At 27.3% G+C, this 24,385-nt stretch overlaps 6 protein-coding genes across 12 annotated transcripts; 3 read left to right on the plus strand and 3 right to left on the minus strand.

Annotated features, from left to right (window-relative positions):
* The first annotated feature begins 918 nt into the window (after positions 1-918).
* On the plus strand, positions 919-11,839 carry LOC106789057 (V-type proton ATPase subunit C). 5 transcript variants are annotated; one of them, XM_014752884.1, is made up of 10 exons: positions 923-1,164; positions 2,360-2,681; positions 5,486-5,641; positions 5,747-6,058; positions 9,227-9,413; positions 9,560-9,658; positions 9,752-9,960; positions 10,061-10,205; positions 10,285-10,420; positions 10,489-11,839. In XM_014752884.1, the coding sequence occupies exons 2-10, from the start codon at positions 2,396-2,398 to the stop codon at positions 10,582-10,584; spliced, it is 1,626 nt and encodes a 541-aa protein (XP_014608370.1). In that variant the 5' UTR covers positions 923-1,164; positions 2,360-2,395; the 3' UTR covers positions 10,585-11,839. The 5 variants fall into 5 exon arrangements, with proteins under 5 accessions (XP_014608367.1, XP_014608370.1, XP_014608371.1 ...); XM_014752881.1 differs by having other exon boundaries at positions 919-1,164; positions 5,486-6,058; XM_014752883.1 differs by lacking the exon at positions 923-1,164 and adding an exon at positions 1,429-1,503 and having other exon boundaries at positions 5,486-6,058.
* Positions 11,840-12,103: 264 nt separating this feature from the next.
* Positions 12,104-14,350, minus strand: LOC106789059 (S-methyl-5'-thioadenosine phosphorylase). The gene is made up of 7 exons (XM_014752890.1): positions 14,247-14,350; positions 14,033-14,117; positions 13,675-13,835; positions 13,377-13,597; positions 13,100-13,302; positions 12,775-12,984; positions 12,104-12,665 (listed from the first exon to the last, which is right to left on the minus strand). Exons 2-7 carry the CDS (start codon positions 14,051-14,053, stop codon positions 12,627-12,629), a joined length of 855 nt encoding a protein of 284 aa, XP_014608376.1. The 5' UTR covers positions 14,054-14,117; positions 14,247-14,350; the 3' UTR covers positions 12,104-12,626.
* Positions 14,351-14,531: 181 nt separating this feature from the next.
* Positions 14,532-17,251, minus strand: LOC106789058 (histone acetyltransferase type B catalytic subunit). 3 transcript variants are annotated; one of them, XM_014752888.1, is made up of 7 exons: positions 16,954-16,986; positions 16,482-16,634; positions 16,099-16,358; positions 15,807-15,963; positions 15,513-15,727; positions 15,237-15,388; positions 14,532-15,167 (listed from the first exon to the last, which is right to left on the minus strand). In XM_014752888.1, exons 2-7 carry the CDS (start codon positions 16,628-16,630, stop codon positions 14,868-14,870), a joined length of 1,233 nt encoding a protein of 410 aa, XP_014608374.1. In that variant the 5' UTR covers positions 16,631-16,634; positions 16,954-16,986; the 3' UTR covers positions 14,532-14,867. The 3 variants fall into 3 exon arrangements, with proteins under 3 accessions (XP_014608374.1, XP_014608372.1, XP_014608373.1); XM_014752886.1 differs by lacking the exon at positions 16,954-16,986 and adding an exon at positions 17,100-17,251 and having other exon boundaries at positions 14,533-15,167; XM_014752887.1 differs by lacking the exon at positions 16,954-16,986 and adding an exon at positions 16,865-16,953 and having other exon boundaries at positions 14,533-15,167.
* Positions 17,252-17,566: 315 nt separating this feature from the next.
* On the plus strand, positions 17,567-19,165 carry LOC106789053 (MAD2L1-binding protein). Its single transcript, XM_014752873.1, has 2 exons — positions 17,567-18,147; positions 18,265-19,165. Exons 1-2 carry the CDS (start codon positions 17,729-17,731, stop codon positions 18,626-18,628), a joined length of 783 nt encoding a protein of 260 aa, XP_014608359.1. The 5' UTR covers positions 17,567-17,728; the 3' UTR covers positions 18,629-19,165.
* A 442-nt stretch (positions 19,166-19,607) lies between these two features.
* LOC106789049 lies at positions 19,608-20,773 on the minus strand. Its single transcript, XM_014752868.1, has 5 exons — positions 20,630-20,773; positions 20,252-20,549; positions 20,015-20,111; positions 19,871-19,952; positions 19,608-19,808 (listed from the first exon to the last, which is right to left on the minus strand). The coding sequence occupies exons 1-5, from the start codon at positions 20,771-20,773 to the stop codon at positions 19,608-19,610; spliced, it is 822 nt and encodes a 273-aa protein (XP_014608354.1).
* Positions 20,774-21,321: 548 nt separating this feature from the next.
* On the plus strand, positions 21,322-24,332 carry LOC106789065. The gene is made up of 3 exons (XM_014752901.1): positions 21,322-22,784; positions 22,868-23,671; positions 23,755-24,332. The coding sequence occupies exons 1-3, from the start codon at positions 22,442-22,444 to the stop codon at positions 23,787-23,789; spliced, it is 1,182 nt and encodes a 393-aa protein (XP_014608387.1). The 5' UTR covers positions 21,322-22,441; the 3' UTR covers positions 23,790-24,332.
* Positions 24,333-24,385: the final 53 nt, after the last annotated feature.

Raw genomic sequence — 24,385 nt, forward strand, 5'->3', positions numbered from 1 at the left:
AGTTAGAGTCAAAAATATTAAAATTTTCGTATTATTAAATTTTCAAGCTTGAATAACGTTCAGTAAATATTACAGTAATTTCTATTTTCTTGTTTTGTCTTTAAGATTTTTCACTGTAATCGTATTTTATTAAATTTGCAATTTTTCTTTTTCGTAAAATGCAATTTAAAAGTATTTCATAATAATTATTAGATATTATTTTTTTTAGTAACTTAGTATTTTTACTTTTCCTATTTCTTTATTTTTATTTTATGTAAATGTAAAATCACGTGTTTAAATTTAATTTTATTGCCACGGTAAATAAGTAGAAATTTGCAAAAAGTGCATCTGCAAATTGGACGATTGCTATGTCAGGCTATTGTTTCATTTTTGATTGTATGATTAATATAGTTTTCTTTTTGTTACAGGTGATCGTCGTAGGATTTAACAACCAAACCTTTGAGATTTTTTTTTGTTTGAACGCCATGAATATTTTTTAAAATAAATGCATTTCTGAAGGCACACACATGTTTATACATTAAAAATTAAATATAATTATATAAAATTCTATATTACAATGTGGAACTATACTATATATACTATCATAGAATATCGTTTTCTTCGATAGTATTGTACCATCATCGCGTTAAGTATCTATTATCGTCCACTGGTGGTCTCGGTAGTAAGTAAAATGAATCTGGGTAGATAAAAAAGGGGACTTGTGAACTTATATGCACTTCCTTATTCTTCGGTCGCGTTTTAAAGGAACTGCATCTATTATTTTAGTTCTTTTCTTGTGATACCTGATGGCGCGACGGTATGTTTTCAATAATTATTATTTAAATATGGAATATTTTAAATATGTGTTCGTAATATAACAATAATATAAATACATTATATATTTTTCATAGGTATAAAAATCGAATTGAAAATGAAGTTATTTGATATTGATAAGTGGCAACATTGTTTTGAGTTGCATAGAAGACGCTTTGTGAGTCAGCTGATCATTAGCTGGTTTAGTTGTCGGGTGGGTCGAGAGGCAGCAGCACGCCATCACGTGAGGTCACAATGGTTTCTGATCGTTTTAGGAAAGTCCGTCTGAACGAACGATTCTATTGAAATATTATCTATATTTCACTGGCCTTTCAATTTAAAATCGTCTAACAACAGAATCTAAAAGATCTTGTAAGTAAATATTTATCAGTCTTGAGTTAAAACAATTATCATAAATACACCTTAGTTGTATATTAATGCAAAGAATGACGTTAACCAAAATTTGACGACAACTGTGATTTATCGCGATTATAGATTTTCCTAATTTATGTTTATTCAATTGAACTTTCATTAATTAGAGGTAAGATCGATTTTAATGAAATTCTTCGATCTGTGTGTACATATATCGAAAATAATTGATATTAGAGAACGATATGTTGGTGGTGTAGTATTGATTTTATAAAACGCTTGATTCGCACACATTCACACACTGATAGACGACAGGCGCCATTGTCATCGGGATAGTTACAGGTATCTTTCATCGGTATTTCATTTAAAGTTTATTTCTTGATTCAAGGACGTTGCTTTTTCATATATTTATTCTTTAGAGATTAGACTTGTCAATTCTCTATATTTGTTGGTATCTAAGTGTTCTGCGCTGCCATTCGAGTAGTAGTTGGCGCACGTCACGTGGAAAGCGCGCCTAATTACATAATATATTCGACTAAACGTTATATTATTACATGCCACACCCCCTTCTATAATTCGTTTATCTAATGACTATACTTCTATTACGAACTTTTCTGTATTAATGCACGCTAATTATGAATTTTATTTTACTGTCATTAAATATATTGTAATCTTATATTTTAATGATTTCATTTGAATAAACATATAAATTATTATAAGACACAATGTATAACGTTGAGGCAGATGGTTGTTTACACATACACACACAAGAAGAATATAAATTGATTAATTGTTTAACCAAGGCTGCATCTGTTTTGTTAAATCAATGAAATGTATATACTTGTACATAGACATGTTATAAAAGTGAATGGTTTACCTTTGCCTTTCGGTCTTAAATGAGAGTTACATTTATCTATTTGTCAGTGCAATTGACTGTATGTATATGCATTTTTTAATTTATTATTTTCCTTTTCTTTTGCTTATTATTTTCCTTGTTTGTCTCGTTCCTTCTTCTGCTTTCATAATTATTTATCTCATTACTGTTTCTTTCTCCATTTCTTCGCATTCTTCTATCAAATGTTCTCTCATTTCCTCGATCACATAACCTTTTTGTTATTAGTGCTATGTACATTGTTATATTGTAATTAATTATTTATTAAATTACTAATTCATTATTATTAATATTTTCTATGTATAGATATTCAAAACTAAGTATTAGAACGCATCGTTCAAGATGACCGAATACTGGCTTATATCAGCACCAGGAGATAAAACTTGTCAACAGACATGGGAAACGATGAACAATTTAACTAACAAACAAAATTCTTTATCTGAAAATTTCAAGTTTCATATACCTGATCTTAAAGTGGGAACGCTAGATCAGCTGGTTGGTCTATCCGATGATCTAGGAAAATTGGATGCATTTGTGGAACAAGTTACACGCAAAGTTGCTACTTATTTAGGAGAAGTTTTAGAAGATCAAAGAGATAAACTACATGAAAATCTTTTGGCCAATAACAGTGAGTATAAAATTATTATCGTTCTTCATTTCTTTCTCTTTTTTTTTTGTATATACATATATATATATATAATCTATTTCCAATAATAAGATAATTCATTATCTAATATATAATAGGGTCCAAAATTATTTCTAATTTATATTTGTCAATTTTAAACACATAAAAATTTATTATCCCCTATTTGGAAATGTCATGCTATTGTTCTTCTACCTTATTCTGCACTAAATTAAAGGTTTACATGCCAACATAGTATATATATATATATTCGATTTATATGTTATAAATAAATTATATAGAATTCAATAAAAAAAGAAGTAATTTTAATAAATTTGTAGATATAAGCATTTTTTATTTATTGCTGGCATGTAAATTCTTTATAGATATACAATGGGTGACCAGTTAATGAACACCTCACAGAATAAGTATAAGAAGAAGCGGTGTAATTTGTAAGATTTATAGAATTTTATTTTGTTTTTTGGTTTTTTTTTTCAATGATCAGTCAACGAACAATTTGAGTAATGAACATTGTCTTTGAATGAATTATATTCATTAACCGATCACCCATTATATTATAATTATTTAAGTAAACGTATCCTCACGTTCAATGATAATAAACAAAAAAAAAGATATAATATCAAATGCACGACATTTTCTTGTATAATTTTATTTAAAAAAAGTGTTTGCATTTTGGACCCTTATAACAGGTATCGATCGATTCTTTTCTAAGTATATGATAAAAAGATAAATTGTCTAATCTAAAAGGCATGTCAAATGAATACTGTACACGACACAATACATATACACTACTTGATATTGATTTACTTAATAATCTTAAACGTATATCAGTTAGTTTGTTCAATATTTCATTTATTTATCTAACATTAATGAGAAGTAATTTTATATATTTAATGATTAAAATATTTTTCTCGATACATATATTAAAGATACAAGGGAATAGGAAAATATAAAACTTGATTAATTTTGTCTGCATACACTGACGTGTTATAAATAATTATTAAATTATAAAAAATTATACATCTATAATTGTTTATGTGAATGCAGACAAAATTTTTGTTGCTGTAGCGTACAGTAATAACTGTTACCGATAAATATGGTATGTACCACTATTTTTTTTCAATATATCACAAAAGAATATCAATAATAATCCTTTATAGTTCATTTACGTTTCATTATAAATAATCATTGAAAATTATCATTTTTTTTTTATTATTATTATGAGATTTACTACAATTCGTCATATATTGAGTGTCTGAGATTTCTATGCATAAAATATACTGACATTATTTGACTAGAAAAACCTCAGACACCCTGTATATTACAATGCATCGGTAGATAATATATTACAATATTTGAATCAATGATCAAATATACATATACATATATAAATAATCATGCGTTTCATCAATACATGAAAAATTTAGTAGATTTTCATAAAAGTAGAAATAATAATTTTCTCCTTTCCTAATTATTATCAAATTTCAAGTTACATTTATAATTATGCACAGTGACCCTTTCCTTAAAATAGAAAACAATAGTGGTATAAACCATAAGTTAATTATATATGATTGATATATTTGTAGAGTGCTTATTATGGATCTTAATTTGAAGAATTTCATTTTTACTCTGTCTACTAAAAATTCATTTCTGTATCTGTGATGTTGCTTGGCTTGCTTGAATTTTTATTCAGACCACATTAACCCTGTTTCCCTACCTTATACTTATTATTTTTATATTAACAAATGATCATACATGTACACCTTTCAAATTTATTCTTACTAAAGCTTTTCGAAACAATAAAAGAAAAACACATACATGTAACATAGCGTAGAAAAATTTAAAGAAAAATACAAAATAATATTATCGGTAAATAAAAGTTCTATCTCTGGACATGTGGACCACTCACATCGACGTATGAACCTTCCAGAGGACGCAAGGAGTTGCTTGGGTTACTGTGGTCACCAAGCTCCAATTAGTCAATATGAGGTTGTTTAATTTTAAATTAAGTTGTCAGTCTCAATTTAGTATTTATGCCTGTTTGCAATGCTCTATATATTTTTTTGTTTATATTTTTTGTGGTATATATCTTTGCTCATTTATTATTCAGTTATTTTTTTATTGTTTAATCAAATTGTTTTCTTTAATCTTTTTCTTTAATATTATTTCTTTTTATAGTTTATTTCATTTTTATATTTTGTTTTTTTTTTTAATTATTTTTTATTTTCTGTTTAAACGCCGGAGTATTTAACGACTATAGGCAAATTTTTAAATGAATATTCAGAGTAAAATGAATAATTTCTAATTTAATTTTACATTAATTTTTTTGATATAATATCTCATCTTTGTAATATAAATTGTGAAATGATATAGTAATTTCAAGGAGTGCTCTATTAAACATATTATTACATATTATTACAGAAAATTAATTTTTGTATATAATAAAAGATTCCTGCATTATGGTCGTACTTAAGCATTCATCAAATTTCTATTTAATTATTCACTTTTAATTTTTGTATGAAATAATAAAAATGTATTCAATTATTATAGATAATATTTGTAGAGAAATTACATAGAACGACAAATCTTTAGTGGTTTAGTATTTAAAGAAGATTCATTAGAGATAGAATAATTTTCGTTAAATACTCCATAGGTCTTTCGTTCGATCCTTAGTTGTTTTGATTAAGTTTGGTCAGCATTGTCGTTAGGCATTTGCGTAGGACGCAATAATAGTTGAGCGAGACATGAGAAAGATCGCGAGGAGATTGGGACTGGGCTGTAATGGATAGGTCAAACATCAGTGGATGGGGAGAGCTTGAGTCCCGAAGGGGGTCCGGACACCCCGCCAAACACACCTGTTACTCCGTCACACAAGACTACAAGGGAGCACCACAGGCAGTGGAGGGAGTTGGACGAGTCAGAACCAGAAGCAGCAGCCCGTTTAGGTCAGCATTATCACCATCGTCATCATCACCATGACCATCGTTATAGCCACTATCATCAGAACCATCTATCCAACTCTGAAAAGAAGTCATTACATAATACTCAAGGTGTCAGCGATATTCGAACGTCGAATGATCCTTCGTCAGTGTATTCATGTTACCGTGCACGTTGGTGCACTGCTTCAACTCCTTCAACACCTACTCCAAGTCCTGGCTCAGCGAGCCCAACTCCTTCCTTTTCATCAACCTGCAGCAGTGAAGAAGATAAATGGCAGTCAACAACGCAACCGAGGAGTACCGAAAAAGCAGACCAAACCGCCTCTAATTGTGCATCAATTGACGATAATGACGATGACAACCATGATGTGGGCCAAAGCGATGACCAAGATCAAGACCATAGTGGCAGTTTGCCTAATCCAGGTACCCATCCTACCACCATCACATCAACCTATCATACCTTTTCCTAAAATAATGGCAAGGTATAACTGACCTATGGTCGTGTTTGTTCCAAGGATTTTTTCTCCTTTAACGATATTAATATTTATACATATATATCTTTTGTTCGAAGCGCTTTTACTACATATTGGGAGAAAAAGAGAGAGAGAGGTTGTCACTTTCGTGGTCTTATTATTATTATTATTATTATTATCTTTTTTTTTTTGTTAATTTTTATTATTATAATTATTCAATTCACAAGAAAAATAATCTATCGCATGCCATTTTAGGAATTTAACTAATATATTAATATTTCATTTTAAATGCGTAATCACATACAAAAATACAATGACTGTATTATATCATGATCCTAGTGCGCATTTCCTTAGATGTCAATAACGCACAATTGCACATACATATGCAATGTATGTAATGCTGAATTCTTTTTTGCAGTATCGTTGCCTCCCGTGTAACAAATTCTTAAAAGTCTATCTTCTTTTAATGTGAGTGTGCTGTTTTCAATGACGAAGTATTGCTTGTTACTCTTTGTTTTCCTTTCTGTCACTGTAATACGAACTTGTAACGTTCACTATTATTTTATAATAGATTAACAATCGGAAGGACACAAAATCATATAATATTTATAAATTTGAAAAATCAAAATAATATATAAATATAAATCATATATTATATGTCATATCATCTCAAAAGGCCATGACAATCTCTCTCCAGTACATACACCATTGAATTTATGCTAATTATGAAATTATGCTACAGCTATAAAGATATTTTCACGTTAATTTATTATAGTTTCAAAGTATTTTCAAATTTAATTGAGTATAGATTGATTGAAAAAAAAATTTTAAAGTTATTCAATATGAAAAAAGAGAAGAAAAAAAATAAAAGAAAAAATTTAAAACCTGAAGGAATGCAAAGAGATTTGCCTACATTATAGCACATTTAAAATATAAAATATGCGTGCACCTATTCGATAAAATATTCATATTGGTAAATACACCAATAATATCTTTTGATCTTGGTTAGTCCTTCTTACTCCTGCGTCCTGTGTACTGGTTGTGTCTGAATACTTCAATTTAACAAAATGTAATATGTTCGATTGATTGTTCCAGATGCCACAGATTTATATTTGAATTAGAATTTGTCTGATAATTGCATAATGCACATACTTCATTACTTTTACTATTTTTATTTTCTTTGCTTTTTTTACTTGTTTAGTCTATTTATTATCTTAGTATTCTTTAAACATAAGTTATTTGTCTTGTTTTCATTTATTTATTGTTTCTTTTTCTAATCCACACAATGCTTTTATTTTAATTATAATATAAAATACTATTTTCATTTTTAATGTAAAATATATAATACGTTGCAACAAAACATTTATGCAATAATATCAATTCGATCATACATTAATTTTAACAATACAAAATTTTTTATTATTTATTTTGGTTGCTGCAATTCATTAATTTTCTTATTAACAAATTCATTCTTCGCTCATATTAAAAACGAAAACAGTCCTATTATTTCAATTTTGCATTTTTAATAATAATAATAATAATAAATATTTTCCCATACATTCATATTAAAAAGAAAGTTATAATCATAAAATCTCCATCGCATTCGATACATTGATATGATTCAATAATATTTATTTTATATTCTTTCTTTTTTTAAATTGAGTATGTTGCTTTACTGTACAATACAGCATAAATAAGAATACATACAAGAATTTTAAACAGCATATACAAATTATATATATATATACAATTATATATATATAGCACCAACATAAATAATGAAATTGAAAATATGTTTATCGATCGGTACATGAATTTACAAGAAACTGCTGTGTTGCATGCTTACAACTTGATTACACCTACTACACAGTATATTATAATATAAATAATCTAGAGTTCTTTTATCTTTCTTTGAATGATAATTTATTAGCTAATGAGCAATAAATAATAATAATAATAATAATAATAATAAGATCTCTTACAAATGTCTTCATACTCGGTTGGCATGAAATGCTTTATATCATCTCAGCTGCTTGGCTTATTTTATTATCGCACTTATTATTAATTACAAATCATTGTAACTTGTCACGAGCATAGGTATCAATTATTTTCGTTAACCATTGTATGTGTGTGTGTGGTGGGAAGGGGATAGGGAATTAATTATTAAAGAAATATCTCAACAATTGCAATGCATACAACCGTGCAGATAACATTGACGAAAAAAGATAAAAGTTTAATTAAAATTAAATCTATTTGTTATACTCATTGATATTTTTTTTATCGTGCAATTTTAATAATATAAAAAATTACATACAATTTAAATCTACAAATATGTAATAGAAGTTTTTATTGAACAGAAGTTTTCATATTTACTATTCAATTAATTTTTATTATCACACATTAATATTGCATGTAAATATAGTATATATTTTAAACAAAAAGAAAAGAGACACCCACAGTTTAATGTAATACAATTGACAAAGTCTTCATAATGAAACATAAACACAGTTATATCGACACTTCTCTATATTATTTTATTCTATATCATATTAGGTATATTAATACAAATTGAATGCAGTAGTATATCATTTCTAATGATTGAATACAATCGTATATATATATATGTATATATGTATATATGTATATACATACGATTATATTATATATACATATTTATATTTATATATAAAATGCTTTAATGAAGTTGTATGTGCACCTACACATTAATGTTTGCACGATATATTCAGTTTAGGTACTGCCTGCTATTCTGAATAATACATAAGGAGCGTACTAGAATCAGTGAAATTTATTCTTATACGATACCAAAACAAAATCTTTCTCTGTTTATCTCATTTATAATTATTATTACTCTTTTAGTCATACAATAATCTGACATATAATTTGAATATATATATTTAACACCTTTCAACAGAGCTTCTTATAAGTCTTTTTAGTTCGTTGAATTTGATAAATTGTTAGTATTTATTAATAACGTATTAGTATGAGCATTAGAAATTAGATATTGATTGATAAAGCTCTGTTTTAAAATATTTCAATCTTAGTTATAGAAAAATGTTTAATTCTAGATTTAGTTATATTAATATTGAAAATTTGTTAGGTGATCTACCTTCGTATATAACTCGATTCCAGTGGGATATGGCTAAATATCCGATAAAACAATCATTAAGAAATATTGCGGATATAATTAGCAAACAAGTGGGTCAAATAGATGCCGATCTTAAAACTAAATCTACAACGTACAATAATTTGAAAGGAAGCTTACAAAATCTTGAGAAAAAACAAACGTAAGTTTTTTCTTTATTCATTTGTAATAGTTTATTGTAATTTGTTAATATATTTTCATAGTTTCCATTTCATAATTTATAAATAGTAATAAGTAATAAATGAAAATCTAGAAAAGAATAGTAATAATAAAGAAATTCTTGTACAGTGGAAGTTTGTTAACAAGAAACCTAGCGGATTTAGTTAAAAAGGAGCATTTTATTTTAGACAGTGAATATTTATCAACGTTACTTGTGATCGTACCAAAGTACGTATTACTTCATTTACTACGTATATAAAATTAACACGTATCATATTTATTTGTATATAATATGTAATATCTGGTTAATACGTTTTTAAGGTCTAACTATCACGATTGGTACAGTGGGTATGAAAAGTTAAATAATATGATTGTACCCCGTAGTACACAGCTTATAGTCGAAGATTCTGAATATGGATTATTTACAATTACATTGTTCAAAAAAGTTATTGAAGAATTTAAATTGCATGCGCGCGAAAAGAAATTTATCGTACGCGACTTCACATATAATGAAGAAGAACTAGCCGCAGGTATATTTTATATGAGATTATAAAAAGTTAAAAAAAAATGCGTAGGCAAACAAAAGATAAACAATCTTTCGTTTTATTATAATAAATATATCCAACACAGGTAAAAACGAAATAACGAAACTGGTAACCGATAAGAAAAAACAATTTGGATCGTTAGTGCGTTGGTTGAAAGTAAACTTTAGCGAATGTTTCTGCGCTTGGATTCACGTTAAAGCTCTACGTGTATTCGTAGAATCCGTTCTTAGGTAATACATATTTTAATTCAAGGAAAAACATAATATTAAACAATTATTTGTATATATTGTTATGTTGTTTTTCCACTAGGTATGGTTTACCTGTTAATTTCCAAGCAATTTTATTGCATCCGCATAAAAAATCTATGAAGCGATTGCGCGACGTTTTAAATCAGCTTTACGCTCATTTGGATTCTTCCGCTACAGCATCAGGGCAGAACCAAGATGTAAGGATACTAATTCAGTTATAATATCAAATTGAATAGACAATTATTATAGTAATTTATTGTTATAGAGTATGGATATACCAGGATTAGGATTTGGACAAAGCGATTATTTTCCTTACGTGTATTATAAGATCAATGTGGATATGGTTGACAGTAAGGTGTAATAATTCACACTTGTTAAAAGGTTCTTTCCTTATATTTCAATTACACTTTTTACTTTTCTTCGGGCGACTATTGTTATTCATAAATGCATACAAAAAGATAACTAATTTATCTTTACTTCAAAGATATTAATTAAATTTTGTTTGCATTTGTAGAAACGCCAATTGCATTCTTATCCTTGGTTACCATATAATTATTGTAACGATCTATTCCAGAAAAAAATGTAATTGTATAATAATTATTCATCAGAAATCACTATTTTTATAGCGACTCGAAAGATTTGAAAATGCACATATATATGAACTTTTAAACAAATTATCGCATATATAACAAATTTGTATAAGGAGTTAAACGTTAGTGTGTACATACTTTATTGTTTAGAAATATTAATTTTCATTTAATAGAGACTCTTTTATTTTTATTTTTTTCTCTCCTACTTTGCCAAAGATTGGATTTATACAACTTGTTGCAATAGTAATGGAATAAAATTACCATTCATCAAATTATTTTCGTTAATCGTATGCGCAATTTTACGATAATATGATTAATTTCTCTTTTGATCCGTCGACGACGAAACGCATAATTTTAACATACATACAACTTCTATACGATATTTCAACAGGTACAGAAATTATATTATTTATTATAATACAATGAGTGTTGCTGCGCATCACTCTTATTTGTATTCTTTTTTTTTTCAATCTTGCCTGTAGAATCAAACTCGACACGATCCTTAATTCACTCAGGAAAAGTAGGCATTAGAATATTTATGCATATTATTATTTATGCGTTATTTCATTCTACTTTTTAAAGTGATCAATACTTTATACATCACTTTAAATGCCAATAATAATAATAATAATAATAATAATAATAATAATGTAATTGTTAAATATGTAATGATTATACACAGGTGAGCATGAATTAAAGTATTCACGCATATAATAATAAGAAGAAAAAAAAAGCTGTGTGCTTTATTAAAAGGCCTGGATTCTGGGCAATACGTTAGAATTATATTTTTGTTGTTGTTGTCGTCTGAAACGACAACCAAAAATATAAAAAAACTGTTCGTATGTAATTACTAGAAATGCTTTAAAAAGAAAAAAAAAAAAAGAAAAGTGTTTTGGTACATATTTATTAAGAATTAACGTTGCACAATATTACTGTAAGTATATAATAATGCAACACAACTGTGGCATTTCGCTGTTATCACTTAGAAAAATTCTAATATCGTATATAAAAAAAAAAAAAAAAAAAGAAGAAGAAAAGAAAAAAATATTCAGATAAAATAATAAATATGTTTAAACAGTACAGTATTAAATATTGCTTCTTAAATAGCTTGAAAAAATATTATAGAGCAATGTATTAAAGACGAGGGAATATGCATACCTAGTATATTTTTGCGAAGAAAATATATATATTCAACGTTTGAGTTATTACCACCCCAGTGTTATTCAGTTTGCAATGTTTGATTTATGCAGGAAATAATCTGGGCGGTAAAAGCAAGAACGTATTTTAGAATTTTATATTATACGTCAAATTTATTTTGTGACAACAGTGTAAAAATGTTATTGCAAAAAATTATAACAAACATTTTTGTTTCCATTTAAATATTCGTCTGATATGAATTTAAAAATAATCGATTTACATTACTATTAAGATTTGCCACTGTGTATGTATCGACGCAGGATGCAATGTTTTAGTTTAAACTATGACAATACTTGAATAAGATTAAAATGTAAAGAGAAAAAAAAATCTTGCTATAAATATATTTGAGTAAGTTATTTAATGTTTATTAATAATACAAATTAAATGTTGTGTTATAAAATAAATATCAAATTTCATTTTAAACGTTAACGTATTTACTGAGGATTTAAAAAAACAAATGGAATGTGTTCTATAACTCTTGGATCAAATACAAATAAATAGAAATATATTATATTTAAATCAAATTTAACATTTTTTAAAAAGTTGTATACTTCTTCTTTTTTTACTTAACTTATTTTTAAAACTTTTATTCACAATTGATGAGGTTTTCTTATCGTCAAACATTATGCGTTACGTTACTGCTTTTAATGAGTTCCTGAAATTAATTAATTTTATTATTAGAATATAAATCGTATTTAACTCGAGTCCATTCAGTTCGGTTCAACTTATTTTCAAAATAATATTTTGTATAAATATTATTTTACCTTCAAATTATTAATATCTTGATCCCAATCTTCTAAAGATATTAATTCAATAGCTCGTATTAGCAGATCTGTTACCTTATCAACATTTTTTTTGAATACTGTTAAAACATCGGCTGCGTGTACACTTTTCTCGCATTCTCTCCAACTATCATAGTCAGTTGCCATTGCTATAGCTGCGTATAATAATCCTGCTTCTTTTGCTAAACAGACCTGATTTAATAAATAAATAAATAAATAAATACTTAATTGAGAAAGGGAGGAAGGGAGGGAAGAGAACGAGGGAGGAAGGGAGGGAGGAGAGCGAGTGAGTTAGAATCAAACATACTTCCGGATAAGTAGTCATGTTAACTAAATGTCCCCCCCAAAGACGGAGTGCATTACTTTCAGCTTTAGAAGAAAAACGTGGTCCTTCTATTGAAACTATCGTTGCTCCGTTTCGTACATCAAAGCCAAGATCTTTCCCAGCCTGTAATAAAATCTTGGAAATGTCCGGATCAAATGCTGGTTCCATTGGCATATGGCAAACCCCTGCAATTTTTATATGTTAATATAGAATAACAAAAATTATATAACTAAATTTTTAATATAAAATCATAGTACACCTGGATATTTATTGGAACTGCCATCAAAGAAAGTACCATCTCGCTTAGTCGTTCTATCCAAAAAACTATCAGGTACAACTAATTGTCCTCTACCTATTGATTCTGTTAATGAACCACAAGCAGTCGATGCAAGAATGTGCGTACATCCGGCAAGTTTTAAAGCTTCAATATTTGCACGATAATTTACATTAGTCGGAGTTATAGAATGACCCGGTCCATGCCTATATTAACAAATGAAATGTGTTTTAAATATTATAGAATATATGCATATAATAAATAAAAATAAAGATAAATTTACCTAGACAATAATATCACTTTTACTCCAGAAATAGTTCCATGATAAAGATTACTCGACGGTGTTCCAAATTCATTAGTTGCATCTTCACGTTTAGTTTCGGATTGGTAACTAAATATTTGCCGATTTGGATCGTCAAGTCCTGACCCTCCAATAATACCAATCTATGAAAAGACAATAGTATAGTTGAGAGAAAGAAAGAAATAGTATATATAATTATGAAAGTAGAAAAAAAAAAGAACAAAATGGATGAAAAAAATAATAATAAGCAAAATAAAATAATAGATGAAAACAGGCATGTACATAAACACAACAGGTGATTCATTTAATAAATTCTTGACATTAATCAAACAATTCTTACCTTAATTTGATTTTTCGACATTTTGCAATGAGAAACGAATAATATTCTCTTAGAGAATATATATACAGTAGTGTGATCAACAAATCTATAAGACATAAATGATAAGAAATTGAAATTATTATAATGCATAACAAATTGTATTTTTCGAAGTAATTGTTATAACATAAAATAATGTTTGTTTAAAAATTCAAATAATAGAATAAAACAATCGAACCTTCACTTTTCCAACGAAACTTCGATCATCAAAATCGATTCAGAGCAGTCCCTGGTATGATTTGCAACGTAATTGCAGTTATCGATATTTTTCGTGAAAAATATATGGTGGCGCCTCTTAAAATTCGTAGTAGAAAAGAAGAAGCTCCTAATCAATCCCCTACTACTGACTTTTCACCATGCATGTGGGTGGGATGTTTATAGAAAAATAAATAAAATAAAACCAAATTTGACGCATGGAATTTAAAAAATTACTTTTTTTTAAAATAACAATTTTTGTTTGATTCTTATATTTTGTTATCATCTTACAGTAACTAATACACGTGTGCTTATATAAGGACAAGTCTTTATAATTTTAATTAAATAACTTGAAATCAAGAATGATAATTGCATAAACAAATCAATAACAAGAATTTTCAGAATAGTATGTAAGATTAGAAAAAAAAGATTCTTTTGAAAAAATAAATGTAAAATAAATATATATATATATATATTTATATATATAAAAGAAAATGCACACACACACACGCATCGTATTTTGTACATAGACATTGTTTTCCAAGAATATCTATTTTATAACGTTGTAAAAAATGTTCTTATATAATACGAAACAGTATTTTAATCATATCCATAACCCAGCTTCTTCTTTCAAACGTTTAACGACCTTTTTATAATCTTCCTCTAAAATGCGATACAATTTATCGAGTATTTTCATACGTTGTTCCATCGGAGGTAAGGTAATGTTGGAACGTTTGTTTAGACTTTTGAAGACTAACTCTAATTTTTTAAAATCATTTTGTTCACGTTTGTAGGGAATATTCAGTCTTTTTTTCACATTTAATCTATAATCACGATATTCTTGCTCATTGGAAATATCCGTTATTAGTAAACGTAATATTTCGTAAATTCTGCGTACTTGTTTCTGAAAATAAAAAATATAATTTATCAACAATTTCTAAAAGACGATAATAAGAATTATTTAATTATATACTTTATTAATCTTATATTTTTCTCTAGCTTCGATAACCATGGTCTTGTTGAAACCTTGAAGTAAATATTTTCGTGAAAAACTAGGTAATTTATGACAATTTATTGCATCTACATAATCCCTTATTCGTTGAAAATCAATAGAAGGATCTTCCACTAAAAAAATAAAGAAAAAGATAAGGAATTATTAAACTATTATTAATTAGATAATTTTCAAAATTAAATTAAGAATTTTATTATATTAAATTTTAAGAGTTATTTTTTATATAAATCAAATTACCTGTTATATCTTTGACGTTACTTTTACCAATATATTCACAATAAATACCACGCAATAAATGAGTACCAAGACCCATATTTTGGAACAAAGGTAAAATTAATACCTGAGCAATACGTGGTCTAGTGTGATTTGGATATGCATAATACTGATAAACAGTAGCAAAACCAACTGTTCCATACTGAGTATGTCCAGATGATGTTTTATATTTTTCAAACCTATTTTATATATCACAATTAATTATTTAGTCCATTAAACAAATTATTGTCTTTAATAATATATTGAATGAATGCTTACATATTAAAATAATGCCATTGATCATCATCGATATCTATAAAATTAGCAGCATCAATATACCACAAAACAAATGTTTGAAGACGTTGGTGATATTCTCTAAAACCTTTACACGACATATCCGCTTTATAAACTTCAAACTGTCTTGTATTACATTTATCTAAAATCAAAAATAAAGTATTTATAATAAAATATTGTAATTTAACGATAATATATTAACTTGCAATAAAAAAAAATGAAAATATTTTTTAAAGTAATGCAAAATGAAAATAAAAGAAAAGTTGAATGACATTACCATTTACCGAAAAGGAATAAATTAATTCGCCGCAAGGTCTGAACGTTCTATCCTTTTTAAGAGATTCAACAAAGGTATCTAGATTACTATGAATTTTAGGTGTTAGTTTACTCGCAACTTTTGACAATACTTCGTCAGCTTCGACGTCATAAGAAAGTTTATTTACTTTCTCCGAATATGTCATACCCAAATAAGTTTCTAACAAACCAGCTGAGTAATATAGCTTCACTTTCAAGTCCTGATAACCGAATATAGTCTCACTAATAAAGAAAATAAATATATTTCATTATAATTTTAAATGTATAACATTATATAATAACATAAATATAAATACATAAATAAATTTGTATAAATGTATATTATATTAAAAAATATATATAAACCTGTCTCCAAATACTTGGTGAGACATTTCTGGTTTAAACGAAGTCTTATCATCTTCTAAATCATCAACATCGCGTATTAATTTAAATTCCAAACATTCATTACTGTTGACTACTAAATGGCTTAAATGTCCTCCGTTTGAATCTTCCATGTTACTGAAATAAAAAATAAAATGAAACTGTAAATGTAACTTTTACATATTTAGATACCAAATTATATATCTAATTTATATCATACAATATTATTTTAAAACTTGCTTATAAAATAAATGTTACAAGCAATGAACAATTTTGTATGCAAACAAAATATCAATCATTTTTAAATAATCTTATTTACATAAAATATTATAACCAATCAAATCTTAATAAAAAAAATCTTTGTTTACAGGTTATAATTTCAGGAATGAGCAAAAAAATCTTAAAACACAATTGTCACGTAGAAACGATGAATCACTGCAAGAATATTTAAACATACACATATAAACGAAGGAAATGAATTGAAATAATATTTAATATCGATATTTTCAAATTTAAATCACAAATATAAAAAATACTATTTTACTACGATCCAACCCTTCTGTTGTTATTCAAAAATTAACGACTTCAAGTTTTAATACTTACCACTCGAATTTTAACAACTTTCCTTCGATTTAAATATAAGATATTTTTTTCACAGTTTTAATTTATGTTGTTGCAATTATTATTATTATTAATTAAATATAACGAAATAATTACAAAATAACTTCGCGCCAAAAATGAAACGACTAACCCCCTTTTTTTACTATCTTTTCTAGAAACATCTATTTTTGAAAATAAACTAGTACTTAAATATTGCCAACTTAAAATATAATTCTTAAGTTGGTTACACTTAAAGTTTCATTTTAAAAAAAATTAACAAAGCTTATTTATGGTTTAATTATTAATGATATTTTTAATAATATCTTCTCATACGTATGTAATTAAACTAATCAATATTGTTGTCATAGTTTGTAACTATAATTATTTTTCATTCATATCATTTTAATATTATAAATGTAAGTTTTAGCATCTATAATATTCTTAACTTATGATTATAAAGGAACAAAAATAACTGATAGTTCATTTAAGTTTTGTGCACTTAAGTTGATATTTAAAGTTGTTAATACTTGTTACTAGATGTACGAATATATAAAGTAGTTGCCTGTGAAAATCCAGATATATATAAATATTTATGAGAGGTTGAATTTCTTGGTTATGTTAATAAATTTAAAATGTTTTCAAACAATCGGAAATGTGAAAAGGATATCAACGTATTATTAGATGAACCTCTAACAAGTAATTCATGTACGAAGCTTATTACAGAGCTTTTAAAATATGTATTATATCAAAAACAACAAATACCATTCACATATGATTCCTTGGTGCACTTACAAGGAAAAAATAAAAAAATGGACAGAAATTTATCATTCATCAAAACTTTATCTAATTCTTTAACTAATGTGACCGATAATTTGTCTTCTGAACTACTTCTTAAGAGTATTAAAGTTAAGGAAGTTATAATCATTATCGGACCAACAATATTATCACCAAAGTTGCAAATTACATTAGAATTACCACCAATAATACTTGATAGTTTGCATCATTTACAATGTGAACATTCTTCACAGAAACCTCTTCTGAATCTGATGAGGTAAATGTTTTATAAACAATTTTATTATTTAATTAACTTTACTATTATACTTTATCTATGTAGTACTCATTGTCGGAAAGTACAACTTTAACCTTTATTTTTCTATTTTCTTTTTAGATCGATGCTAGAATGTACAGAATTTCAAGATTCTTTGACTTTGCCTTTGGGACCTACGAACACCTTCGTTATGTTACAGAAAAGCGATAGCAATAGTATATCTAATTTCTTTTTACCTAAACCACATTATATACCCTCGATACAAACATCGCAGAGTTTTAGAATCAAGTTGCTAAATAGTAATAAATTTAATATAAATTGTAATTGTACAAATTTAGTTCAAGTATATCGTGAACTAGATAAATCTTATGAAGATGATCCTATAATTCAATGTGAGGAACAGTCAAATGAACAGACTGTACAAGCACCGTTTAGATGGTATCAATCTAGAGAAATAATTAAAGGATTCAAATATGTTAGATAACTTTTAATTATAATAGGAATGAAAAGTACATCTTTATAGATTAGTTTTATATTTTTTATCATGTCGATTTTATATTCCTCTTCTCGCTCATATCAATCAGATAAAATATATTTCATCTAATTAATTTTATTTTCATCTCTTTGATCATTTCTTATAGGAAAACATTTTACATTTTACATTATAAAAAATCTCATTGATCAATTTTAAACAATATTTTCATAAATATTTATTTTTTATTCTCCATTTTATTTGTCAGCAAGCTAACATATTAAATAATATTACATATATATTGACTACTGTTTTTGTATTAGTATTCAGTATTATAAAAAAAAGTTTTATATAAAATAATAGTAAAGTAAAAAATATAAAAGTAAATTTTTTGATGTATAAATTTATATTTACTGTTTATAAAAATAATATTTTATAAATGTAGTTAGACCATTTTATATGTTTAAAAGAATCCTCACGTCTTACATTCTTTATGAGATTTATAATATTTTCCCGAAAATATCAATAAACACGCTTAAACACTAAAACATGCAACTTATGAAATACTTTAGTTAACATTATTTGTGTTAATCATGGTATTGTATTTGGGAAATTTCATGTTCTAAATATTATAATACGTAACAAAAACATCAAAGTAATTCAAGAAATTTATGCAAAATTTAATAGAACTGCGATATAAGAATATTAATAAACAAAAATTCTAAACTGACACCAGATACATAAAGGTAACAGAAATATCTTCAGAAGTGGAATTAAAAAAAATGTAAATATATAATGAGAAAATACTATAAAAATGTTTATGGGTTGAAAAAAATTTTGTTTACATACAATATATTAAATTTTCTATTATAATACAAAATAGTTTTAATCGAAAATACAGTCAACATTTAATACGATTACATAAAATAAAAGATATGCAGTGTTTATTTTATTTTTTTTTAACTATATTTATATATTTTAAAAGCGCATATCAGTCCTTTTTCTTTTTATCATTTTCAGAAGATTCTATTTTTATGTTATCTTTATTGGTATCTGAAGATAATGTAACTAAATTGTTTGGAAGTTCATAAATTCTAATTTTTAAAATTCTAAAGTCTACAACTAATAGAACACGTATTAATAATAAAATTAAACCAGCAACCCAACTCCATGCCATTGTCCACGTCAAAATCTAATATAAATATTATTTTCAATATTTGATTAATATATATTTTATTCAAATGTAAGTCTTACCTTTAACGTAAAAAATAGATTACATGCATTGTATCCATGAACATTATATACTTCCACATAACTTTGTAAAATATTGCAGATCCTACAAAATATTGTTTTTATTAATTATGTTTAAATCCATTGATTACCTTAAGCAACACTTACATTTGATCAGATAATAATTCAGAGTTTTTTGTCAATTCTAGAAAAACTTTATGCATGTCAAATTTAAAGGTTTTAAATCCTACTTCCAAATCATGTGCTACATAGATAGTAACTATTGCGAATATTAAATTAAAAAATAATGCAGGTGGGATAATTCTCCATGAAGAAGGAATTCTAATTAAAAGAAAAATAATTAATAAAATTAATTAAAAATATAAATGTACAGATGATGCACCTATGAAGATAAAAATACTTGCGTTTTGTAACTGTATCCGCCTTTACCATAAACAGAAAACAATGCGATCCATACAATACCGAATATACAAGAAAATAAGCTTACAATATAACAACACTCACAATGCTTTTCATAATCATGTTTAACGACAATATAATTTAACCAATTTTTATAATCCGGTTCAATGTTTTTAACAAAAGTTTCACGTTCTACGCAATCATTATTAGAATGGATTACTATTACTGTAGATATGATGTACGTGTGTGCCCAAAGAGGACAATGTCCTCCAAAAATATTCTCCTTTAAATAATTCAAATAAGATTAATAGATATATACATTTTTAATAATATAAAAACAATTTAATATAGCCAGATATATACCCAGAAAATATAGAATAAAATTGCAGAACAATATCCTGATATTGTAGTTAAAAAATACAAAAATATTTGTAAGATTTTCCATAAAATCGAAATTTGATTTGAATCACGCTCAATTAATTCTTCGTATTCTTCCAATAGTTGCATCTTTTTTATATCTTGATTTAAAGATCATGTTATTTAACATGAAAATAAATGACAAGATGACATATGTCAATAATAAATGATCTTATTTCGATTTTAACGAAATTTAATTTTCATTCTACAAAAATTAAATATGAATTTAGGCGCCACTTTTTAAGTACTCAAAATTCACACGTTCTTATTGGTTAACGATCTATCAATGGAACTAGTGCGCGCATAGATGAATCCATATTTGATTTGTTAAAAAGTACGCGGTAAATATCGCATATTATAATTTGTTAAGTTTATATTCGATATATAAACAGAATAAAATTAAATATTACAATAAAAAAATATAATTTAAAAACGGATAAGTTAAAATTATATAATACTATAATAGATATTGTCTATTTTTTAAAATTTGATTATTATAATTTTTAATATAATAATATTATTAAAGATTTTGTATATTTTTTAAATATTCACTAATTGAATATCCGTAATATAATAGGTTTGTAATATAATTCTATAATATAAATCCAAATTGGCATAGACTGATTGTGGGAGTTGAACTAAGGAACGGAGGAACGTGCGGATTGCGAACCGCCACAGTGTTGTCGATGGGAAGAGTACACGAAGGCGAGAATTTCTTGTTTTTTTACATTGAAAGATCGAAAATGATGAGAAAAATCATGGTGTTGGGACGTTACAAAGTATTATCGAACGAATAAGGCCGATTAACTGCATAACGTGAATATTAAGTGGGTGAAGTGAAACACATGTGTCGGCCGAAACGTGTTTTCCATTACAAAGTGCCGTGTGTCTCCCGTGTTTGGTCGAGGACAATTTCTCGTTTAGAAAGCCAAGTTTAATTTTAGTAAGAATCGTAAGAAGATTGTTAGTATCTTCGAATTTAAGGATATATCGTTGCAATGTGGTTATTATCGTAAAGGAAATAGGGCTCGTTAGAAAAGGCGGCAGTGCGTGGGTGGGTGGGAATCTGGCGGCTGCCACTTATATATTACCAGATTCCTTTTCAAATTTAGCACTAAACTTTATTGGATTACCGATGATTAACATTATCCTCGTTGAATAATATGTTAATGATTTTTTCTATGAAATATATATTCCTTATACGATTTGCTACAAATTAGAAAAGAGAAAAAAAAGAAACAACAACATACACACATATACACACATAGATTTCTGATTGATTGAATACTAGAGGAATGCTGCTTTCATAATCACTTCTTGTCAGGCACTGTCTTATGCATAAGCTTGCTTGTCTGAAAAAGTAAATCTACCTGTCAACCATTGATATATCTTCCACGATGAGCATTTTATGTAATAATAATAATATCTGATCTACGACAATGCTCAACAAGAAATACACATTTTCCAAAATAATATTTCACTCAATGGTCATATTGTAAGAAACATTTGTATTATATCACCGATGTTGATTGACAGATGTTCCTTGAAGTACGTTTAAGAAACATGTTTCTGGCAAATGATATGACCAAAATACTTTAGCAAGATTGATCTACATCTCTGCTGACACTGCAAACAAATTCTATTGAGAAAAGGAAGAGAATACCTTGCATAGATTAAAGAATTTTCTAATAAATGTTACCCAGAGGTTAAGGTATGGGAGCTCAAGTGGAGGAAAATGGATACCGGTAAAGTATCAGCATGCGTGAAAAGTCAGCAGAATGTCATGCTCACACAGGTCACGTGAGGGGCACGACAGAGATGTGCTCGCGTGATCCTCCAACATTGCACCCGACCCTTGCCAATACTAATGGTAAAAATACGAGTCCCCAACCAACACAGCATAGCGAACAACGTAACGATAATAATATTTTACCAACGCCTGGAGGAAGGTTGAAATTTTTTAAAGATGGAAAGTTTATATTGGAGCTGTCACATCGTCGAGATGGAGAACGAACTACATGGTATCCTGTTCCAAAAAAGACATTTTGGCCACCAGCAAGCACTTTACCCAATAGACAAGAGAGTACCACTTCTCTTAGCGGTATGCTTTAAAAGAAATTTAATCTTTCTTTATATAAATATAAATAAATATGAGAATAAATTAAAAATATTACATATTTGCAGTTTCTGACGATAATTCTTCGATTCAATCGAGCCCTTGGCAAAGAGACCATTGCTGGAAGCAAGCTAATCCCAGACGCAGGATATCTACAGAGTTTAATTTTTATTACCATAGAAATCCAAAAAGCCGCCTTTGCGCGTATCCACGTTTGGTAGCACGCAAACGTCGTCGTCCACACGATCCTACATCCTTAATGCTTATTCCTGAGTCCTCAGTATCTCATATTAAATCATTTCGTAAAGTGAACGATATGTCATCTGGGAAAGTTTTAAGTTTGATAGTTGATAAATTAGCACGTCTCCTTGATCCTAATGTTGTTTCACCTCGCAAGCGTATTTTAAGGGAATTGGAAAGAGTTTCATTGGAGGATCAAGCATCTAAAAGGCGTGCTACTCCTCAACCTGTTAATATAACCAGTACTTCTACGCCTTCTCCAAAGCAGTTATCTTCATACAGTATAACTAGTATCTTAGGAGAAGATAAACCAAATCCTGAGCCAGGATTTTTAAGAAATTTATTAAAACCGGATGACAGGCAACCTGTGAAATACTCATCGAGTAACTCTTATCCGAGAGTGCGAATGGACCCTTATATTGGATCTACCAATGCAACTGTACATCATTCGCTCTATGGTGTTCCAATGTTGCCTCCTGGACCATATAGAGCTCCATTATGGATGCAATATCAGCCACCTATTCATTACCCACCTCCTTTGCCATTGTTTGTCCCACCACCACCTCATCCTTCATCTCCACCTGTACATCATTACAAAGACTACAGAGAACAAACGCTTACTCCTCCTTCAGGTAGATTTTTTTTCAATATTCTTTATCAATTATTAATTAAACATATATTTATAGAAAATAATTATATGTTCATTGTACTTTAGATATGCCTCTAAATCTATCAAAACATGCTGGTTGAATCTCAGGATCCCATAAATTGGTGCCTTATCAATGGACAATTCTATGAAAACACTGCCCCTGCAACAAAAACGCGATATATTAGTATTTTTTTATCCATAAACAATAATATCATAGTAAGTAGGGATGTGCAACCAGAAGGATAACATCTGGATGTTATACTTGTACATACAAATGCATAAGCAGTCAACATTGGCATATAGATATTTTAGATTATTACCTAATTATATAACGAGTAGTATTTTTTATTAAATTTAAAAAAGAAAAGAAACCATTGGTTCTATGTATAAAAATATTTAGAAATTTCTTATGTGAATTAATGTAATCAATGTTTTTTTTTAAAGTAAAGAGAATTTAACGTGAACTTTTGGACGCATGAATAATACGATATATGAGCGTAGAGACATTTTAATATTAAGAAGAAAAAAATTCTATTTTCGCTCATCTTTTTTTATATTCGATGATAGAGTACATGATTTTCATATCATGTAGAAAGAAAAGTATGCTCTCATCTTGTGCATATGCATTATCTTGTTGTTCTTATTAATGTTATTATTACCTTTATTATTATTTTATTATTATTATTATTATTTTATT

The sequence above is a fragment of the Polistes canadensis genome, unplaced genomic scaffold, assembly GCF_001313835.1.
Source record: "Polistes canadensis isolate GaletaPanama2010 unplaced genomic scaffold, ASM131383v1 scaffold_162, whole genome shotgun sequence".
NCBI classification, from domain to species: Eukaryota; Metazoa; Arthropoda; class Insecta; order Hymenoptera; family Vespidae; genus Polistes; species Polistes canadensis.